Source organism: Raphanus sativus, unplaced genomic scaffold (genome assembly GCF_000801105.2).
Source record: "Raphanus sativus cultivar WK10039 unplaced genomic scaffold, ASM80110v3 Scaffold0236, whole genome shotgun sequence".
Taxonomy (NCBI): domain Eukaryota; kingdom Viridiplantae; phylum Streptophyta; class Magnoliopsida; order Brassicales; family Brassicaceae; genus Raphanus; species Raphanus sativus.
Genome location: NW_026615556.1, coordinates 30,244 through 50,674, shown reverse-complemented (window position 1 = coordinate 50,674; position 20,431 = coordinate 30,244). Strand labels below are relative to the sequence as shown.

Here is a 20,431-nt window from a genome sequence, read left to right as displayed (position 1 = left end):
CGTCGGGATGCATCAGGATTTGGTTGTATCCCGAGAAGGCGTCCATGGAGCTCATTAGTTGGTGCCCAGCGGGGCATCCACTAGCTTGTCTATATGAGGCAAGGGGAATGGATCCTTTGGGCAGGACTTGTTAGTCCGTGAAATCGATGCAGACCCTCCATTTTCCATTTTTCTTTTTCACAACCACCACATTGGCGAGCCAGTCGGGATATTGCACTTCTCTTATTGAACCCTGCGTCGAGCAGGTTCTTGACCTCTTCGTTAATGATTTCATCCCTTTCGGGAGCGAACTTCCTTCTCTTTTGTCTAACAGGAGGATGCTCGGGATTCACTTGGAGCTGTTGCATGATGACGCTGGGGTCGATTCCGGGCATGTCTTCGTGGGACCATGCGAAGCAATCGGAGTTAGATCTTAGGAAATCGATCAGCCTCCGTCTCAGATCCTTAGGCAGCTTGGAGCCTATCTTGAGGTTCCGCTCCGGGTTTCCTTCTATCAGGGGGACTTCGTCCATGTCTTCAACCTCGGGTTCTTCGGCATGAGGAACGAGAGGCTGCTTCTGTAATTGCTATAAAGCTTGGGTCCTCCCTTCAGGGTAGTTTGATAGCAGGACCTAGAATTTTCTTGATCCCCTCTAATGACCTTCACGCCCCAGGGGGTAGGAAATTTTACCAAATGGAGGGTTGATGGTACGGCTCCCATGTCATGGATCCAGGGCCTCCCTAGTATTACGTTGTAAGACGACGGACAGTCGACGACCAGAACTTGGTGGTTTGGTTATTCCCTCGGTGTAGACTGGGAGAAGGACTTCTCCCTCGGTTTGCTTCACCTCTCCGCTAAATCCCACGAGCGGACCGCTTTCCTGGTTAACGTTTTAGGGTCTAGCCCTAAATCCATATAGGCCGAGTGGAAGATAATGTTGCTGGAGCTGCCATTGTCTACCAATATTCGTTTAACCAGGCAGTTGGCTATAACAAGCGAGATAACGAGGGCGTCATGATGGGGAGCAAGGACTTGTTCCTGCTTCCTCGCAGTAAAGCTGATTTCATCCGTTCCCAAGAGTGGGCGCTTGGGAATGTCAGTCTCTCGACCGTTTCTAGCATTGCGAGTACTTCGTTTGGCTGCGGCGCTGCTGATCCCGCTTACTTCTGATCCTCCGGAGATGACGTGGATCACTCGTTCTTGCGGTGTAGGTAGCGCAGGAACCGCTTCATTGGGGAGAGCGGGGCCTTCTCTGTTAAGGAGATCCTTGGCCTTATCCGAGAGGAACTCCCTTAGGTAACCCTTCTTGAGGAGCTCGGCTACTTCCAACCTTAAGGCTACGCAGTCTTCCGTGTATGGCCGTGATCGTTGTGGAATCCACACCATCTTTTAGGGTTCCGGGTAGCGTCAGGGGACCTCATTTAGGTGGCCACTTGACTTGTGGGCCCATCTGCCTCAAGACTCCAATGAGCTCCGGTTTGGATATCGCTAGGTGGGAGATGCTGGGCAAGTTGAAACCATCATTCCTTCGGACCGAGGTAATGGGCGATGTTGGTATCTGCCCCTGCTCTGATTAGTGGATTCCGGGAAGGTCGGGATCGGATGGTTTCTTCACGCTCGTCTTCGATGATTTGGAGGACTTCTGATCGTACTTGAGGAAACCTTGGCCCTGCTCACGACGTCTTCTTCCCACCTTACTTGGGCCCAGGCACGGGATAGTACATCCGCCATGTCTCCGCATCTGTACTTGGTTAATTCCTTGTAGAGCTCTCCCTCCGGGAGTAGGCCCTTCTTGAAGGCCGAGATTGCTGTATCGGCTTACACTCGGGTATGGAGACCTTCTCTTGATTGAAACGAGCTATGTAGGAGCGTAGGGATTCGTTTCTGTATTGTTGGATCTCGTAGAGGTCATCTGATCTCTTCTCCAGGTGGCGGCTACTAGCGAACTGTTCCACGAACTTGTCGCTGAGGGCGGCGAAGGATTCTATTGACCCGTGGGGAGGTTGATGTACCATTGGAGGCAGGGACCGGTTAGAGTTGACCCGAAGCCCTTGCACATGGTGGCTTCGCTTGCGTCTTTCGGAATAGCCACGGCTACCATGCGTTGCTTGTACTGGGCGATGTGGTTGTCAGGATCTCCTGTTCCTTTGTACATCTTGATGCTCGGAAAAGAGAACTTTCGAGGCATCTCGATCGAAGCAATCTCATTCACGAAAGGCGTGTCGGAGTACGACCTTGGATCACTTCTACGGATGGGGGGAGCTACTCCGGGGAGCCTTTCCACCATGGATTGGATGGTGCCGAATTTTTCGGATACCACCTTCTCTAGGTAAGCGGCTAAAGCTGGATCCGAGATCTCAGGATGATCAGGTGAGTATTCTTCGTCCTCGGTATCGGATTCGTCTTCTTCTTCTTCTCGGGTTATGTCTTGAATGTTTTCTTGACCGTCAGGTTCGTCTCCGGGCTGCTGAGGCGTTTCCTCGTCGTCGTGCGGGGTGTTGAGCGAAGCCATAGGTCGAACTTTGGTTCTGAACCTTTTTTGTTTGTTCCCTACTGCCCCGAGGGATCGGTTTTCTCGTCTGATAGCGATGTTCTCGGCTTCCATGGCGTCTAGCTTCTCGGCGCTTTGCTGGAGTTGCTTGGAGTGTTCTCCAAGTTGATCTTTTAGGTATTGAACTTCCTGGACGAGTTCCAGACCTGCAGGTGCGGTTTCCTGAGCCTTGTGAAGGTCGGTAATTTGACTCTGAAGGGTTCGAATCGGCTCAGAAGCTCCTTCTCCTTCGGGGTCAGATTGGCTTGATTGGACTCGTCTTCCGATGCCATCGTCACGCAGTTGAGTTACTCCCCTCCTTCTAGCGCCAAACTGTTGTGATATTTTTGTGTAGGGTCGTTTTAGTACTACGGAACACTGGAAGACTAATGAATGGATACGAGTTTGTATATGTTTTAAGAACAGAAATCGAGGCAAAGAGATGTATTATTGAGTGTGTTTGGCGTTACAACGTATTGGGTGTATAAACCCTAGTTTTCTAGCCTAACTCTATAATCTCTAAGCCCCAAAGTGTCGATCCCTTGTTCTAGGGTTTGGGTTCCCCTTTTATAGTTGATGTAAGTCGGTCAATCTTGGGCGGCTTCTGTAATATTCAGGAATATATTAGTTTCCCCTTGATTTGGGAAACTTCCATATTCATGCGGAGGATTGGTTCCTTGGTCCTTACGGCAAGGGTTGGGGCCTTGGTTCCTCGATACAGGGACTGGACCCTGGGTACTTGTCAAATGGAGGTCGGGCCCTGGTGCCACCTGGTAGAGATGGGTTCTTTAAGTCGAGGAGGGACCCTGGGTCCTTTCCAAACAAGGGCCCGGAAGTCGAGGCCCCTTCGGAGGCTGGAGAAAACTCTAGCCTTGGATATTTTTCCCCAACAGATGTACCATTGGAGGGCAGGACCGGTTAGAGTTGACCCGAAGCCCTTGCACATGGTGGCTTCCCTTGCGTCTTTCGGAATAGCCACGGCTACCATGCGTTGCTTGTACTGGGCGATGTGGTTGTCAGGATCTCATGTTCCATCGTACATCTTGATGCTCGGAAAAGAGAACTTTCGAGGCATCTCGATCGAAGCAATCTCCTTCACGAAAGGCGTGTCGGAGTACGACCTTGGATCACTTCTACGGATGGGGGGAGCTACTCCGGGGAGCCTTTCCACCATGGATTGGATGGTGCCGAATTTTTCGGATACCACCTTCTCTAGGTAAGCGGCTAAAGCTGGATCCGAGATCTCGGGATGATCAGGTGAGTATTCTTCGTCCTCTGTATCGGATTCGTCTTCTTCTTCTTCTCGGGTTATGTCTCGAATGTTTTCTTGACCGTCGGGTTCGTCTCCGGGCTGCTGAGGCGTTTCCTCGTCGTCGTGCGGGGTGTTGAGCGAAGCCATAGGTCGAACTTCTGTTCTGAACCGTTTTCGTTTGTTCCCTACTGCCCCGAGGGATCGGTTTTCTCGTCTGAGAGCGATGTTCTCGGCTTCCATGGCGTCTAGCTTCTCGGCGCTTTGCTGGAGTTGCTTGGAGTGTTCTCCAAGTTGATCTTTTAGGTTTTGAACTTCCTGGACGAGTTCCAGACCTGCAGGTGCGGTTTCCTGAGCCTTGTGAAGGTCGGTAATTTGACTCTGAAGGGTTTCGAATCGGCTCAGAAGCTCCTTCTCCTTCGGGTCAGATTGGCTTGATTGGACTCGTCTTCCGATGCCATCGTCACGTAGTTGAGTTACTCCCTCCTTCTAGCGCCAAACTGTTGTGATATTTTTGTGTAGGGTCGTTTTAGTACTACGGAACACTGGAAGACTAATGAATGGATACGAGTTTGTATATGTTTTAAGAACAGAAATCGAGGCAAAGAGATGTATTATTGAGTGTGTTTGGCGTTACAACGTATTGGGTGTATAAACCCTAGTTTTCTAGCCTAACTCTATAATCTCTAAGCCCAAAATGTCGATCCCTTGTTATAGGGTTTGGGTTCCCCTTTTATAGTTGATGTAAGTCGGTCAATCTTGGGCGGCTTCTGTAATATTCAGGAATATATTAGTTTCCCCTTGATTTGGGAAACTTCCATATTCATGCGGAGGATTGGTTCCTTGGTCCTTACGGCATGGGCTGGGCCTTGGTTCCTCGATACAGGGACTGGACCCTGGGTACTTGTCAAATGGAGGTCGGGCCCTGGTGCCACCTGGTAGAGATGGGTTCTTTAAGTCGAGGAGGGACCTTGGGTCCTTTCCAAACGAGGGCCCGGAAGTCGAGGCCCCTTCGGAGGCTGGAGAAAACTCTAGCCTTGGATATTTTTCCCCAACAGACCTAACCTAAATCTAAGAAGTGAAACCTTGTCTCTCACAATTGGCGCCGTCTGTGGGGACAAATAATCGAATCCCTTTCTCCAAAACTTAAGGATGAATCCAATCGATGGAACAAACCCGTCTAACCCTGATCAATCGAACCAGAGCAATAGCTCACCGAATCGCACTGCTCCGGGGGCAAACAACCCTAGAGCCTCGGGTGGGACCAACACTGGGTCCTCAGCCCTCAATAACCCAACGCATCAATCCGCTCCGAACCAAACGGAAGCTCAGCTTTCTGAGATCCGACAGATGATGCTCCAACTAGTGGATAAAGCTCAGGAAACCGAGCGAACGATGCAACAATTAGCCGAACGGCAGCAACAGTTCGAAGAGATAACCAGATCTCAATCCGTAACAACCCAACCGTCTGTCCATCAGGGAAGAGGAGTCACATTCCATGAGCGGTTAGCTGACCCCTCTTTCCCTCGAGAGCGCCTGAACTTCTCCCCCGATAGCCCTGGTGCTGAAGGGCACGAACCTGCTTTCCAAACGCCGCGCGCTGGGACAGCTCCTGCGTTTGTCCCACCAATCATCAGCACCATGGGGAGCAACGTAGCGACAACTAGCTCCATGCCCGATCGAAACACCGCTGGGAGCACACGTTTGCCTCCGCCGCCACCTCCTTCGGGGTCTGGAGCAGGAACCAACATTCCGTCCGGGGGCAGATTAACAGCTTCGGTGTTTCAAACTAGGGTCTCAGCCCCAAATACCGACGGATTTCAAAGAACGGATGCTGATCCTGCAGCTCTCCGCACTAATCTCGCTCGGAACCTAAGGACGAATGAACGACCTGTTTCGCCAGCTAGCTGGGAAAAAGATCGATCTAGATTCCACCAGGAACCTGCGCGCCGAGTGCCTCATAATGACCCAAATATCCTTCCCATCGAGGGACCTGACGCGATTCGCAGATACATGGAGCGAACCCACGCAGCTCTCCAGAAACTGGGAGCTCAGGTTCACAAAGCAACGAGCTCAGCTCCCGAAATCGGGAGCCTAATCGAGGAGACTCGTGGAACTCCGTTTACCGATAGAATTGCTAACTCTTGTCTCAGCTGCCTTAGCTGTCTAGCTAGCTCATTCAGCTAGCTGAACTGAACCACTTCACTTGAGGTTCCCAACTCTATTCCAGCTGATAGCTTTGCCTAGCTCCCCATTCACTCGTCCAACTCCTCATTATACCTGTATAAACTCTCCCCTTAGGTACTTAGTCATTCAACCAACCATCCCCACAAACCAAGTACCTTTGGGAAGTCTTCAGCTGCAAAATCAACCTCAAGCAAACATGCTCCAAAAACTAATTAAAATTCATGATAAATCATGATAATTCATAACTAAGAGAATGGTCAAGTCAGATTTCTCAGAACTGGCCTCGATCATACTGATCTCGCCCATGAACAGCCCATATGGCCATAACTGACCACCTCTAAATCAATGAGATAAAACTAATCTCTCACCATGATAATTCATGATAAATACCCATTAAGAGATATTTGAAGTCGGATCCTAACAATTCCCTCAGGAACTATCAGATCTCCACTTACCTGCCCAACCAAGGCCATGGAGAGATTTCTCTGAACCGGCCACTCCATGGTTCAGTACCTCCACGTCTGATCAACATAGAATAGGATTAATAATGCCCACCAGTTCCTGAGTCAATCAACCAACCACCCCACATGAATCAGAACTGATGAGTCTTCACACATACCTAACCGGCCATGGAACCATGTCCCAATGAACCTGGTCAGTCTTGCTCTTCTTCATGGCTCTCAGCCAATCTTGTACCAACCCAAGGTTGATACCTATCATACCATATGATTCCATTACCTCATTGCCACGGCCTGAAGCCATTGGTAATGCAAAACCATGGATCAGGTTCACTCATGAACCACCATGAATCACTAGTTGCTGTATAGCATCTAATTACCATCCCATATGGATGAATTAGTTCAACTATGATCCGCCCCTTTCTCCAGGGTCCTGTATCCCTACAATACATCACAATATATGGTCTCCAAGGGCGTTCCATACTTGGCCTCATATGCACCTCAAGAGACACCAACATAAACCACAAAGTAATCATATGTACATGTTACCTTATACTTGATCTTACTAGATCTTGTGCTTCCTGTATCCTGTCTGGCCATGCTCCTCCATTGCACACCTCTATCAAGTCTTATCATATACCTCCAGTATTGATAAGAACCAATCATGGGTCGCACCCATCATCCATCTCATGGAACTTCCATGAAAACAGTTTCTGCACTTCATCCACCTTCAAGGCTGTCTTGGCCTTTGGGAGTGGAGTCCGGCCTTCTCCATTCTCTTCTGACCATTTGCGTGTGTCCCTAAGACACAGAGGAAGCCTAGGGTGTGTTCATCCATGATCAAACACCACCCAAGGGTCGTCCCTCACTTCTCACTTCAGTGGCCATGAAACTGGCTTTCTACACACCACTGCCCTTAAGGCTGCTCTTGGACTTTGAGAGTGAATCCGGTCATCTCCCTTCTTCCCTGGCTATTTGGATGTGTAGTAAGGATGTAGAGGAAGCCTATGGCGTGGCAAACCATAATCAAAACACACCAGAGGGTCGTTCTCAACTCCCCTCTTGATTGCCATCAAAACTGCCTCTTTGCTGCCTTCAAGCCTCTCTTGGTCTTGGATTGTGTAATCCGACCATCTCTCTGTTTTTCTCTGTTTTTCTTTGTGTTTCAGGAAGAAGAATGAAGCCCTGGCGTGCCTGCAAAGGCACGGACTTGCCTGATATATATAGAAGAATGGGCAGTTACCTTTCTAAAGGTTGCACCTTTTCGGTATTAATTCTATCCATTGATTTAATCAATGGTCCAGATCACACCTGTTCGCCTATGGCAGTTACCAGACGTCCTTGACATGCCTAACTGCTCCTAGACATGTCACACACAAGCCTTAGCTGGTTGCCCAAGCTCCTGGTTCAACCACAAGTGCCCACCGGCTCATCGGCACACCCGGGTGGTCCACATGGTCCGACCACTGTCCGGACCTGGCCCAACTGCCCAAGACTTGAACACTCAGTCTAGCTGAGTTGAGCTGATCCCCAGCTGACCCAGCTGAGTGAGCTAGTTCATCCAGCTCAGGGAGCTGACACACTCTTCAGTGAGCTACACTGAGCTGCACCACACTTCATCTAGCTGGTCGAGCTTGCTCACTGCATCGCCCAGCTGCCATACACTTTGTACAGCTCCTTTATACTTGTCTCCATCTTGGTTTAGCTATATCTTAGCTTCCTGATGCCCTTAACCTTACTTCCAGGCCATGATACCCTTGTGTTTAGGTCACATGAGCTGACTGGTGCGTCTCCTTGCACCATGGTCGATCCTAAGGATCATATCCAGGATCAGGGACATGACAAGTCTCCCCCACTTAGAATGGATTCGTCCTCGAATCCAGTGGTGCTGTCATCTTGCTTGATGCCAAAGGTTCCACCGAACTCTTTTGCATCATCATCCTTGTTCCTTTTCACTGATCACCTTTTTGATCAATGTATGAACAAGTCTCCCCAACTTGGACGGAACTCACTTGATTCCAAACCAAGTGGTCTTCGCCTTTTACATATCACACCATAACAGACTTGTGTCACTGAACTCAACTTTCCAAGTTGCAGTCTAGTATACACCAAGTCAATTATTCTCTGAGCCTAGTCCCTGACTAGATCATTTTTTAGTCCTTAAGAACTTACTGCATACTCGAGTCTTAGTAGATTTACCCAATCTCCAAGACACTCGATGTATCAGTCAAGTCTTTAAAGAACTCGATCACATTCCGGTCCTGTCCACTCCGGGACTCCACCGTTTCATTCCAACCATAGGTCAATCTCCGACTTGGTTGTCCTGCGACTCTCGTCCCTCACTGGACTTGGTCGACTTCATTCCAACCCTAGGTCAATCTCCGACTTGGTTGTGCTGCGACCCTCGTCCTTTACTGGACTTAGTCGACTTCAGCTCGGCCATCTCGGCAGGAGCCATGCAGTATGGGTTCTTTGACATTGGGGCCGTCCCTGGTTCCAATTCTACTATGAACGGGTCAGCCCTATCAGGGGGAATGCCCTGTAGCGCCCGAAACACATCCTCGAACTCACTGACCAGCGGTATCCCGTCCGGGCCACCAACCCCTACGACCTCCTTAGTGCTGGTTGTGGCCAACTAGGCTCAACAACCCCGCTCAAGCATCCTTTCTGCACGGACTGCTGATAACACTAAGCATCCAGAGGCCGGATTAATACCTTGGTACTTGATCGGGGGTCCACACCCACTCTCAAACTGCATCCTCTCATGATGACAGTCCAAGGTGGCCCGATTCTTGCCAAGCCAGTCCATGCCTATGATCACCTCGTGATTCTTAAGGGGGACTACAATCAGATCCGCAGGCATTACCCTGTCTGTGATCAACAATCAGATCCGCATGCATTACCCTGTCTGTGATCAATACCAGGATGTCTCTAACCAGACAATCCCATGTTCCCATCTGGAACAAACCCTTTCCGATCAATCCTGGACTCACAAACCTATGTGTAGCTCCAGTATCAGAAAGTACATGTGTCTCCACACCACTGATCATTAAGTACCTAGATGAGTAAGACATCGGTTTGATCACACATTTGGAAAATGTCCCATACCATTCTCCAAAGTGTCACACTTCTGTGAATGTCCCATACCATTCACAAGAGTGTTTATAATATACCTCAATCCCCATCATACTAAGCCACTTAAGATCATATACCCAATCCATTCAAATTGATCTAAGGAATCCTACCTTGGCCTATACTGAGTCCCAGATGATCCATCTGATCCCAAGCCACTCGTATACTAGCCATGTAGCAGCTCCCTTAAACCAACTTGAACCTCGCAAATGCTCACTTGTTTTGAACGGCCACCAAGGATAACACTTACCCCCAAAGAGTGCTGCACGTTTCTTTCAACCTAAGCCACTCTCAGGTTCATGTTACTTCCCTGGTCCAGGTCATCCATAAAAGATCTTGCATTGCATCGATACGTCCAATCCGTCTATTATTTCCAGATAACTAGATCAACCAACCTTCTGTTTCAGGATCTTGCCCTTGGAGAATGCATCTTGGCCAGGCCGGTTCACCTTGGAACTTTCCCGTTCACAAGCATGATACCCTCTCTTGCCTCAGCTCCCTCTTGGCTCACCTAGTAAGGTTCCATGGTCGTCTCAGTTTCAAGAAATAATTTTGGTTTGGAACATACTACCTTGGAGCAGTGAGTTGAGCTGAAGTTACAACCCAATCAGAACCTCCACTCATCTGCCTCAAAAGGATCCATACTACCTGAGAAATACTTAGTTCTCATCTGAGCTATATGCTCCAGCACCCTCAGGTAGTCCACTAACCAAGCTGCCCTAGCTGGTGGATCAATCTAGACCACCTCAGCTACTGGCCCAGCTTGATCATTAGCTGCCAAAACAGCTGCCCAATCAACCGGTTAGTCCTCTCATTGTTTGTAACAATTGTTTGGATCAGCCCGGTTCACATCATAAGAGGATTCAACTTCCCCTTCCAGCTGCAGCTCAGCTCTCCCCCCACTAGAACCTCAGTAGGGTTGAGCTGACATACAGTCAATCCAGCTTCATTGTTAACTTCCTCCAGCTGAGTCAACAATAAAACTGGTGGACTAATCACATCAGCATCTACTTGTCCGGATGCATGGGTGAACAACCACAACCCAACGATCCTAGAATCAACCTGGCTCTGATACCAACTTGTAAGACCCAAACCCGGCCGGCTAGGCCGCGGTCGATGCCTCACGTCGCTCAGTCCATACCCTGACCGAACCACTCAATTTTTTCAATCTTTATCTATATTTTCGCCTAAGGGCGAAGTCTATCATAGACCTTAGCTCCAGACTACCTTAGTCATTCCCTAGCTTTGATCCTTTCAACTTATGCACAGCGGAATATTATCTATCAACCATTGGTCTAAAACCAATCTAATACTTGTCAGGTCGAATCACCTCAGCCATGATCAGTAGACACAACTACTACCAGCTCCAAGGTTGATCCTGAACCTAATCCAAGTCATACAATCACTGAGGTTCCATTCCCCTAACCATTCTATCTAGATCTATGCAATATTGCTAGATCATACCTTTGCCACATCCACGGAGCTTGATAGCTCTTTGTCTCAGCTGCCTTAGCTGTCTAGCTAGCTCATTCAGCTAGCTGAACTGAACCACTTCACTTGAGGTTCCCAACTCTATTCCAGCTGATCGAGCTGCGAGGTAGCTTTGCCTAGCTCCCATCCACTCGTCCAACTCCTCATTATACCTGTATAAACTCTCCCCTTAGGTACTTAGTCATTCAACCAACCATCCCCACAAACCAAGTACCTTTGGGAAGTCTTCAGCTGCAAAATCAACCTCAAGCAAACATGCTCCAAAAACTAATTAAAATTCATGATAAATCAAGATAATTCATAACTAAGAGAATGGTCAAGTCAGATTTCTCAGAACTGGCCTCGATCATACTGATCTCGCCCATGAACAGCCCATATGGCCATAACTGACCACCTCTAAATCAATGAGATAAAACTAATCTCTCACCATGATAATTCATGATAAATACCCTTTAAGAGATATTTGAAGTCGGATCCTAACAATTCCCTCAGGAACTATCAGATCTCCACTTACCTGCCCAACCAAGGCCATGGAGAGATTTCTCTGAACCGGCCACTCCATGGTTCAGTACCTCCACGTCTGATCAACATAGAATAGGATAAATAATGCCCACCAGTTCCTGAGTCAATCAACCAACCACCCCACATGAATCAGAACTGATGAGTCTTCACACATACCTAACCGGCCATGGAACCATGTCCCAATGAACCTGGTCAGTCTTGCTCTTCTTCATGGCTCTCAGCCAATCCTGTACCAACCCAAGGTTGATACCTATCATACCATATGATTCCATTACCTCATTGCCACGGCCTGAAGCCATTGGTAATGCAAAACCATGGATCAGGTTCACTCATGAACCACCGTGAATCACTAGTTGCTGTATAGCATCTAATTACCATCCCATATGGATGAATTAGTTCAACTATGATCCGCCCCTTTCTCCAGGGTCCTGTATCCCTACAATACATCACAATATATGGTCTCCAAGGGCGTTCCATACTTGGCCTCATATGCACCTCAAGAGACACCAACATAAACCACAAAGTAATCATATGTACATGTTACCTTATACTTGATCTTACTAGATCTTGTGCTTCCTGTATCCTGTCTGGCCATGCTCCTCCATTGCACACCTCTATCAAGTCTTATCATATACCTCCAGTATTGATAAGAACCAATCATGGGTCGCACCCATCATCCATCTCATGGAACTTCCATGAAAACAGTTTCTGCACTTCATCCACCTTCAAGGCTGTCTTGGCCTTTGGGAGTGGAGTCCGGCCTTCTCCATTCTCTTCTGACCATTTGCGTATGTCCCTAAGACACAGAGGAAGCCTAGGGTGTGTTCATCCATGATCAAACACCACCCAAGGGTCGTGCATCACTTCCCACTTCAGTACCCATGAAACTACCTTTCTACACACCATTGCCTTCAAGGCTGTCTCCACCATTGGAAATGCATTCCGGCCCTCCATCTTCTCTCCTGGCTATTTGAATGTGTAGTATGGATGTAGAGGAAGCCCATGGCGTGGCAAACATCAACCAAAACACACCAGAGGGTCGTTCTCAACTCCCCTCTTGATTGCCATCAAAACTGCCTCTTTGCTGCCTTCAAGCCTCTCTTGGTCTTGGATTGTGTAATCCGACCATCTCTCTGTTTTTCTCTGTTTTTCTTTGTGTTTCAGGAAGAAGAATGAAGCCCTGGCGTGCCTGCAAAGGCACGGACTTGCCTGATATATATAGAAGAATGGGCAGTTACCTTTCTAAAGGTTGCACCTTTTCGGTATTAATTCTGTCCATTGATTTAATCAATGGTCCAGATTACACCTGTTCGCCTATGGCAGTTACCAGACGTCCTTGACATGCCTAACTGCTCCTAGACATGTCACACACAAGCCTTAGCTGGTTGCCCAAGCTCCTGGTTCAACCACAAGTGCCCACCGGCTCATCGGCACACCCGGGTGGTCCACATGGTCCGACCACTGTCCGGACCTGGCCCAACTGCCCAAGACTTGAACACTCAGTCTAGCTGAGTTGAGCTGATCCCCAGCTGACCCAGCTGAGTGAGCTAGTTCATCCAGCTCAGGGAGCTGACACACTCTTCAGTGAGCTACACTAAGCTGCACCACACTTCATCTAGCTGGTCGAGCTTGCTCACTGCATCGCCCAGCTGCCATACACTTTGTACAGCTCCTTTATACTTGTCTCCATCTTGGTTTAGCTATATCTTAGCTTCCTGATGCCCTTAACCTTACTTCCAGGCCATGATACCCTTGTGTTTAGGTCACATGAGCTGACTGGTGCGTCTCCTTGCACCATGGTCGATCCTAAGGATCATATCCAGGATCAGGGACATGACAAGCACCGTCCTACTTGGTTCATGGACACGGTCCAAGATGGCGACCTTGTCAACCAGCTAGACCTAGCCGAGGTTTTCTCATCAGATTATGCCAATTCCCTTATCATCTATACAATCTTGGATGAGCTGAATACTCAAGTGAGCTGGACTGACACTATCATGGACGAGCTGAGATGGACTAATACTCACCCGGACGAGCTGAGCAAGTTGGTTCGATCTTCCGAGCTGGTTCGACCATCAAACCACCCGAGAAGCAACACAGACATACGTTCATTGTTCGAATCATATCTTCTAAACCATGATGTTTCTTCGCGTGAAACCACTTGGAGAATGTGCTCAAATCAATTATGGAACTCCTCGAAGAAGAATCAGATCAAACAAAGTTCAGATGAGGGAGTTATGCCATGTACAAATCAGGTGATGTTCAGTTCTCGCGAATTCAGACATGTGTGGATCGTCCCGCGTGTGTCCATATCCTTCCCAACATGGTGTGCACGACCTGATCATCACTGCAACAACCTGGACACTCCATGAACCTGGACAGTCAATGAATCTCGCCAAGTCTCCCTCAATTTCCGAACTTTGACTAGTCTTGGTCAATTTTATATTTCCTATGTCTTGTTTTCATCATTTCTATTTTCAATGTTGTCTTTCCCCACATATTTCTTTATGTATCTTTGACTCACAAACCTTATAAATATGTGAGGATCCCATGAATAAAAATCACATCGATTTTTCTTACTTCTCTTTTGAGTTTTATCTCATTGTTCTTTGTTTAGAACATCCATATTTCACTTGGTGAGGTTATCTCCAAGCGAGCCACTTCGTTGTGTTGGACCGGTGCGTCACATCCGGCAACCTTCGAATCTCTGGTAGTATCTTTGGGCTATTCCGCAACCCTTAGTGTCACCCCTCGATCCATCAGTTCTCTTCGGAGTTCATATCAACCATACCGAAAGAGTGATCCTTATTTTGGTTCTATCATTTTTGGACACGAGGGTCTTTGGACCCGAAGGTCTTTGGACCCGAAGGTCTTTGGACCCGAGGGTCTTTGGACCCGAGGGTCTTTGGACCCGAAGGTCTTTGGACACGAGGGTCTTTGGACCCGAAGGTCTTTGGACCCGAAGGTCTTTGGACACGAGGGTCTTTGGACCCGAAGGTCTTTGGACACGAGGGTCTTTGGACCCGAAGGTCTTTGGACCCGAAGGTCTTTGGACACGAGGGTCTTTGGACCCGAAGGTCTTTGGACCCGAAGGTCTTTGGACACGAGGGTCTTTGGACCCGAAGGTCTTTGGACACGAGGGTCTTTGGACCCGAAGGTCTTTGGACCCAAATGTCTTTAGACCCGAAGGTCTTTGGACCCGAAGGTCTTTGGACCCGAAGGTCTTTGGACCCGAAGGTCTTTGGACCCGAAGGTCTTTGGACCCGAAGGTCTTTGGACACGCGGGTCTTTGGACCCGAAGGTCTCTGGACTTCTATGCTTTTGGGGAGTCTTTTTGATCGCTCTCTGCTGCTCGGAGGCGAGCCACTCTCGATCTAAATTGAGAAGTCGCACTGTGCTACCCGTGGGAATAGGCCATTCTCGAAAATCTCAATGGTGCACTCTACCTCTCTGCAGAAAGGTCACTCTCAGACTTACTGTGGTCTGGGGTGGGTCTCCCCGCAAGGTTCTGTCAACCCAGACACCCTACCTTCCACGTCTTGATAGGTATTAAATTGTTTGTGCTTAACCAGTTATTTGCACTTTGCTCCCTGCATATAAGCCGCCAGAATCTGATTACAGTACTTGGCTGTGTACGTCATGCCCCCAGCGTGCGTTTAGCTTATAGCGTTTTTCACGAGGGTTTGAATGGCACTAATACGTGGTCCCCGCATAACTCTTGGCTATAGGCCTTTACGCGGGGCCCTATCGCGCAGACATCGGCTCAGGGCTGATCAGACCCCTTCCATATCTGTCTGCACCTATGGTGAGTAGCCTCACCAGTTAGGGGGCTAGCTAAGATCTGAGGTCCCGAAGGTCTCGATCCAGCTAATATGCCCCTTTAAGTATATTGGTGTTCCCTTAACTCCCTTTAGTCGAAACCAAATGTATTTTATAAGCCTAGTCCGAAGACGTTCTCGTTATACATAGGAGTAGAAAACCCAAAATACTTAAATATATAATATTATATATAGAGCTTGATCCGAAGATCTTGCTTTTAGAAATGATATAGTTTGAGGTGCAAGGCGTTCCAGCAGTTGGGTTGGACCGTGCCTATGCTGTCTTGCAGCTTATAGGCTCCTGCCCCTTGCACGCCTATTACCTGGTAGGGCCCCTCCCATCCGGGGGCGAGTTTTCCGGCTGATTTGTCTTTTGTGTGATTACAGACTCGCCTTAGGACCCAGTCTCCTTCTTGGAAGGTTCTGGATCTCACCTTCTTGTTGTAACTCTTGGCTACCTTCATTTGGTACGATGTGTTCCTCAGGCGAGCTGCTTCTCTTTTCTCGTCTAGGAGGTCTAGGCTTAGGTACATCATCTCATCGTTCTCCTTGGGAGTTAGGATGTTGGAGATTGTGGTCTTAACATGCACCTCGGTTGGTATTGCTGACTCGGTGCCATTGACGAGTGAGAAAGGGGTTTCTTGGGTGGCTGTCTTCGGAGTTGTCCGATAGGCCCAGAGGACTCCATGTAACTCTTCTGCCTATCGCCCATGAGCCTTCTCCAAGCGCTTTTTGAGCATGTTCACCACCGTTTTGTTGGTTGACTCTGCTTGTCCGTTCGACTGGGGGTGTCTTGGTGCTGAATACGAGAGTTTGATATCCCAATCTTTGCAGAAGTCTTGGAAGTCTTTGCTGGTAAATTGGGGTCCATTGTCTGTGACAATCTCCTGAGGTGCTCCGAAGCGGGTTATTATGTTCGTCCAGATGAATCTGCTGATCTAGAGGTCCGTGATTTTCGCCAAGGCTTTGGCTTCTACCCACTTCGTGAAGTAGTCGGTCATTACTAGGAGGAAGGCCTTTTGCCCCGGCGCCATTGGGAATTTCCCCACGATGTCCATGCCCCACTTGCGAAAGGGCCAAGGGGAGCTTAGGGATTTCAGGTTCTCTGGTGGTAAGTTGGAGATTGGGGCGTGTTTCTGGCATTGGTTGCAGGTTTTAGCCTGTTTAAGGGAATCCTTCGCCATAGTAGGCCAATAGTAACCGGCCCTCCTTGCCCTGAGAACCAGGCTTCGCCCGCTGGAATGTGAACCGCACTCCCCATCGTGGAGTTCTTCCAATATTCGTACGGCTTCTGTAGGAGATAGGCATCGTAGATAGGGCCCTGAGAAGGACCTTCTATATAGCTTTCCCTCCGAAATGCAGTACCTGGCTGCTTGTCTCTTGATCTTCCGGCTCTCCTCTCGGTTTTCAGGTAGGACATCGTTTCTCAGATAGTTGGTGATAGGGGTCATCCAGGTTTCTCCTTCGTCTACTACCGCCACTTCTTCTGGTTCTGCCTCTTTCTGGGTTGCTGGCCATTGTAAGACCAACAAGGGAATACTCATATGTTCCTTAGTTTCCAATGCGGAACCTAGGTTTGCTAGAGCGTCGGCTTGGGAATTTTGTTCTCTAGGTATCTGAGTAAGCTTGCAGCTTGTGAATTGGTCTAGGAGACGCTTGGCCACCGACATGTATCTGATCATACTCGGGTCCTTGGCTTGGTAATCCCCTTGAACTTGGCTGATGATGAGCTGCGAGTCACTGAAGACCTGGATGTCTTTTACTCCCATTTCTCTAGCTAACGCTTGACCTGCTATCAAAGCCTCGTATTCTGCCCATTGTTTGTTGCTTTGAAGTTGCAACGTACAGCCCTCGAAGCCGAATCTCCTGTAGGGGAGGTTAGAACCAGTCCTACTCCTGCACCTCTTACGTTGCTGGAACTGTCCACGTATGGGGTCCATTGACCTTTCTCTGCTTCTTTTCCCTGGAGTGTAGCTTCTAGATCCGTGTCTGGAAGCATAGAGGGAGAGAATTCAGCCACGAAATCGGCTAAGACCTGAGATTTGATAGCGACGGCTGGGCTAAAGATCACATCATACTCTCCCAACTCTACGGCCCATTTCGCCAAACCGTCCTGATACCTCGGGTTTATGAAGGACCGCTTTGATGGGGAATGAAGTGACCACCACGACTTGATGGGACTGGAAGTAGGGGCGTAGCTTCCGGGCCGCGACCACCAGGGCGAGGGCTAATTTCTCCAGTTGGCTGTAGCGAGTTTCTGCGTCTAGCATGGATTTGCTAACGTAGTATATGGGGTGCTGCCTCCTCTCTTCCTCTCTTACGAGGACCGCGCTAACTGCGTGCTCGGACACAGCTAGGTAAAGCAACAAGGTTTCTCCTTCCAAGGGCTTAGATAGGAGCGGTGGAGTAGTGAGGTAGGTCTTGAGGTCGGATAGCGCGGCTTCGCACTTCTCTATCCACTTAAAGTCCTTGGGGTTCTTTAATGTTTCAAAGAAGGCGTGGGATTTGTCGGAAAGCCTAGAGATGAACCTGCTGAGGGCTGCCATTCTCCCTGTCAGCTTTTGAACCTCCTTGACGTTCCGTGGGGGAGGAATCGCCTGGATGGCCCTTATCTGCTCCGGATTTGCTTCTATGCCCCTGTGGGTGACTATGTATCCCATAAACTTTCCAGAGCTTACTCCGAATGAGCACTTAGAAGGGTTGAGCTTCATATTGTATTTCCTCAAGGTGGCGAATGCTTGCTGAAGATGTGAGATATGATCTTCCGAATCTAGGGATTTTACCAGCATGTCGTCGATGTAGACTTCCATGGTCTGGCCTATCTGATCGGCAAACATCGTGTTGACTAGTCTCTGGTAGGTGGATCCAGCGTTCTTCAAACCAAACGGCATGAATTTATAGCAGTAGATGCCCCTGGAGGTCATGAAGGACGTCTTCTCTTGATCGTCGGGATGCATTAGGATTTGGTTGTATCCTGAGAAGGCGTCCATGAAGCTCATTAGTTGGTGCCCAGCAGTAGCATCGACTAGCTTGTCTATATGAGGTAAGGGGAATGGATCCTTTGGGCAGGACTTGTTGAGGTCCGTGAAATCGATGCAGACTCTCGATTTTCCGTTTTTCTTTTTCACAACCACCACATTGGCGAGCCAGTCGGGATACTGTACCTCTCTTATGAATCCTGCGTCGAGCAGGTTCTTTACCTCTTCGTTATTGATTTCATCCCTTTCGGGAGCAAACTTCCTTCTCTTTTGTCTGACCGGAGGATGCTCGGGATTCACTTGGAGCTGGTGCATGATGACATCGGGGTCGATTCCGGGCATGTCTTCGTGGGACCACGCAAAGCAATCGGAGTTGGATCTCAGGAAGTCGATCAATCTTCGCCTCAAATCTTTCGGTAGTTTGGAGCCTATCTTGAGGTTCCGTTCCGGGTTTCCTTCTACCAGGGGGATCTCATCCATGTCTTCAACCTCGGGTTCTTCGGCGTGAGGAACTAGAGGTCGCTTCTGTAATTGCTATAAGGCTTGGGTCTTTCCCTACAAGGTAGTTTGGTAGCAGGATCTGGAATTCTCTTGATCCCCTCTGATGACCTTCACGCCCCAGGGAGTAGGAAATTTCACTAATTGGTGAAGGGTTGATGGCACGGCTCCCATGTCGTGGATCCAGGGTCTCCCTAGTATCACGTTGTAAGATGACGGACAGTCGACGACCAAGAACTTGGTGGTCTGATTTATCCCCTCGGTGTAGACTGGGAGAAGGACTTCTCCTTCGGTTTGCTTCACCTCTCCGCTGAATCCCACGAGCGGGGTCGCTTTCCTGGTTAGTGTCTTAGGGTCTAGCCCTAAGTCCATATAGGCCGAATGGAAGATGATGTTGCTGGAGCTGCCGTTGTCCACCAGTATCCGCTTAACCAAGCAATTGGCTATAACTAGCGAAATGACGAGGGCGTCATGATGGGGAGCAAGGACCCGTTCCTGCTCCCTCGCAGTAAAACTGATCTCATCCGTCTCCAAGAGTGGGTGCTTGGGAACCTCGGTCTCTTGACCATTCCTAGCATTACGAGTACTCCTTTTGGCTGCGGCGCTGCTGATTCCGCTTACTTCTGATCCTCCCGAGATGACGTGGATCACTCGTTCTTGTGGCGGAGGTAATGCAGGGACAGCGTCGTTGGGGAGAGCGGGACCCTCTCTGTTGAGGAGATCCTTTGCTTTGTCCGAGAGGAACTCCCTTAAGTAACCTTTCTTAAGAAGCTCGGCCACTTCCAGCCTCAAGGCTATACAGTCTTCAGTGGTGTGACCGTGATCGCTGTGGAACCCACACCATCTTTTAGGGTTCCGGGTAGCATCAGGGGACCTCATTTTAGGTGGCCACTTAACCTGTGGGCCCATCTGTCTCAAGACTCTGATGAGCTCTGGTTTGGATATCGCGAGGTGGGAGATGCTGGGCCAAGTAGAAACCATCATTCCTTTGGATCGAGGTAGAGGGCGATGCTGGTATCTGCCCCTGCTCTGGTTGGTGGATTCTCGGGAAGGTCGGGGTCGGATGGTTTCCTCACGCTCGTCCTTCGAAGGCCTGGAGGACTTCTGATCGTATTTGGAGGAGACCTTGGCCCTGCTCACGACGTCTTCTTCCCACCTTACTTGGGCCCAGGCGCGGGATAGCACATCCGCCATGTCTCCGCATCTGTACTTCGTTAGTTCTTTGTAGAGTTCTCCTTCCGGAAGGAGACCCTTCTTGAAGGCTGAGACTGCTGTATCGGCATTGCATTCGGGAGACCTTCTCCTGGTTGAAACGAGCTATGTAGGAGCGTAGGGACTCGTTTCTGTATTGTTGGATCTCGTAGAGGTCATCTGATCTCTTCTCCAGATGGCGGCTGCTGGCGAACGATGCTATGGATCCCGTGGGGAGGATGATATACCATTGGAGGGCAGGACCGGTTAGGGTTGATCCGAAACCCTTGCACATGGTGGCCTCCCTTGCTTCTTTTGGAATAGCCACGACTATCATGTGTTGCTTATACTGAGCGATGTGGTTGTCAGGATCTCCGGTTCCTTCATGTTGGACCCG

General features: G+C 49.2%; 2 protein-coding genes across 2 annotated transcripts; both read right to left on the bottom strand.

The window, feature by feature from the left end:
- Window positions 1–823: 823 nt before the first annotated feature.
- On the bottom strand, window positions 824–1,366 carry LOC130501631 (uncharacterized). Its single transcript, XM_056996472.1, has one exon. It carries the CDS (start codon window positions 1,364–1,366, stop codon window positions 824–826), a length of 543 nt encoding a protein of 180 aa, XP_056852452.1.
- Window positions 1,367–18,900: 17,534 nt separating this feature from the next.
- On the bottom strand, window positions 18,901–20,037 carry LOC130501630 (uncharacterized). Its single transcript, XM_056996471.1, has one exon. It carries the CDS (start codon window positions 20,035–20,037, stop codon window positions 18,901–18,903), a length of 1,137 nt encoding a protein of 378 aa, XP_056852451.1.
- Between the last annotated feature and the right edge of the window lie 394 nt (window positions 20,038–20,431).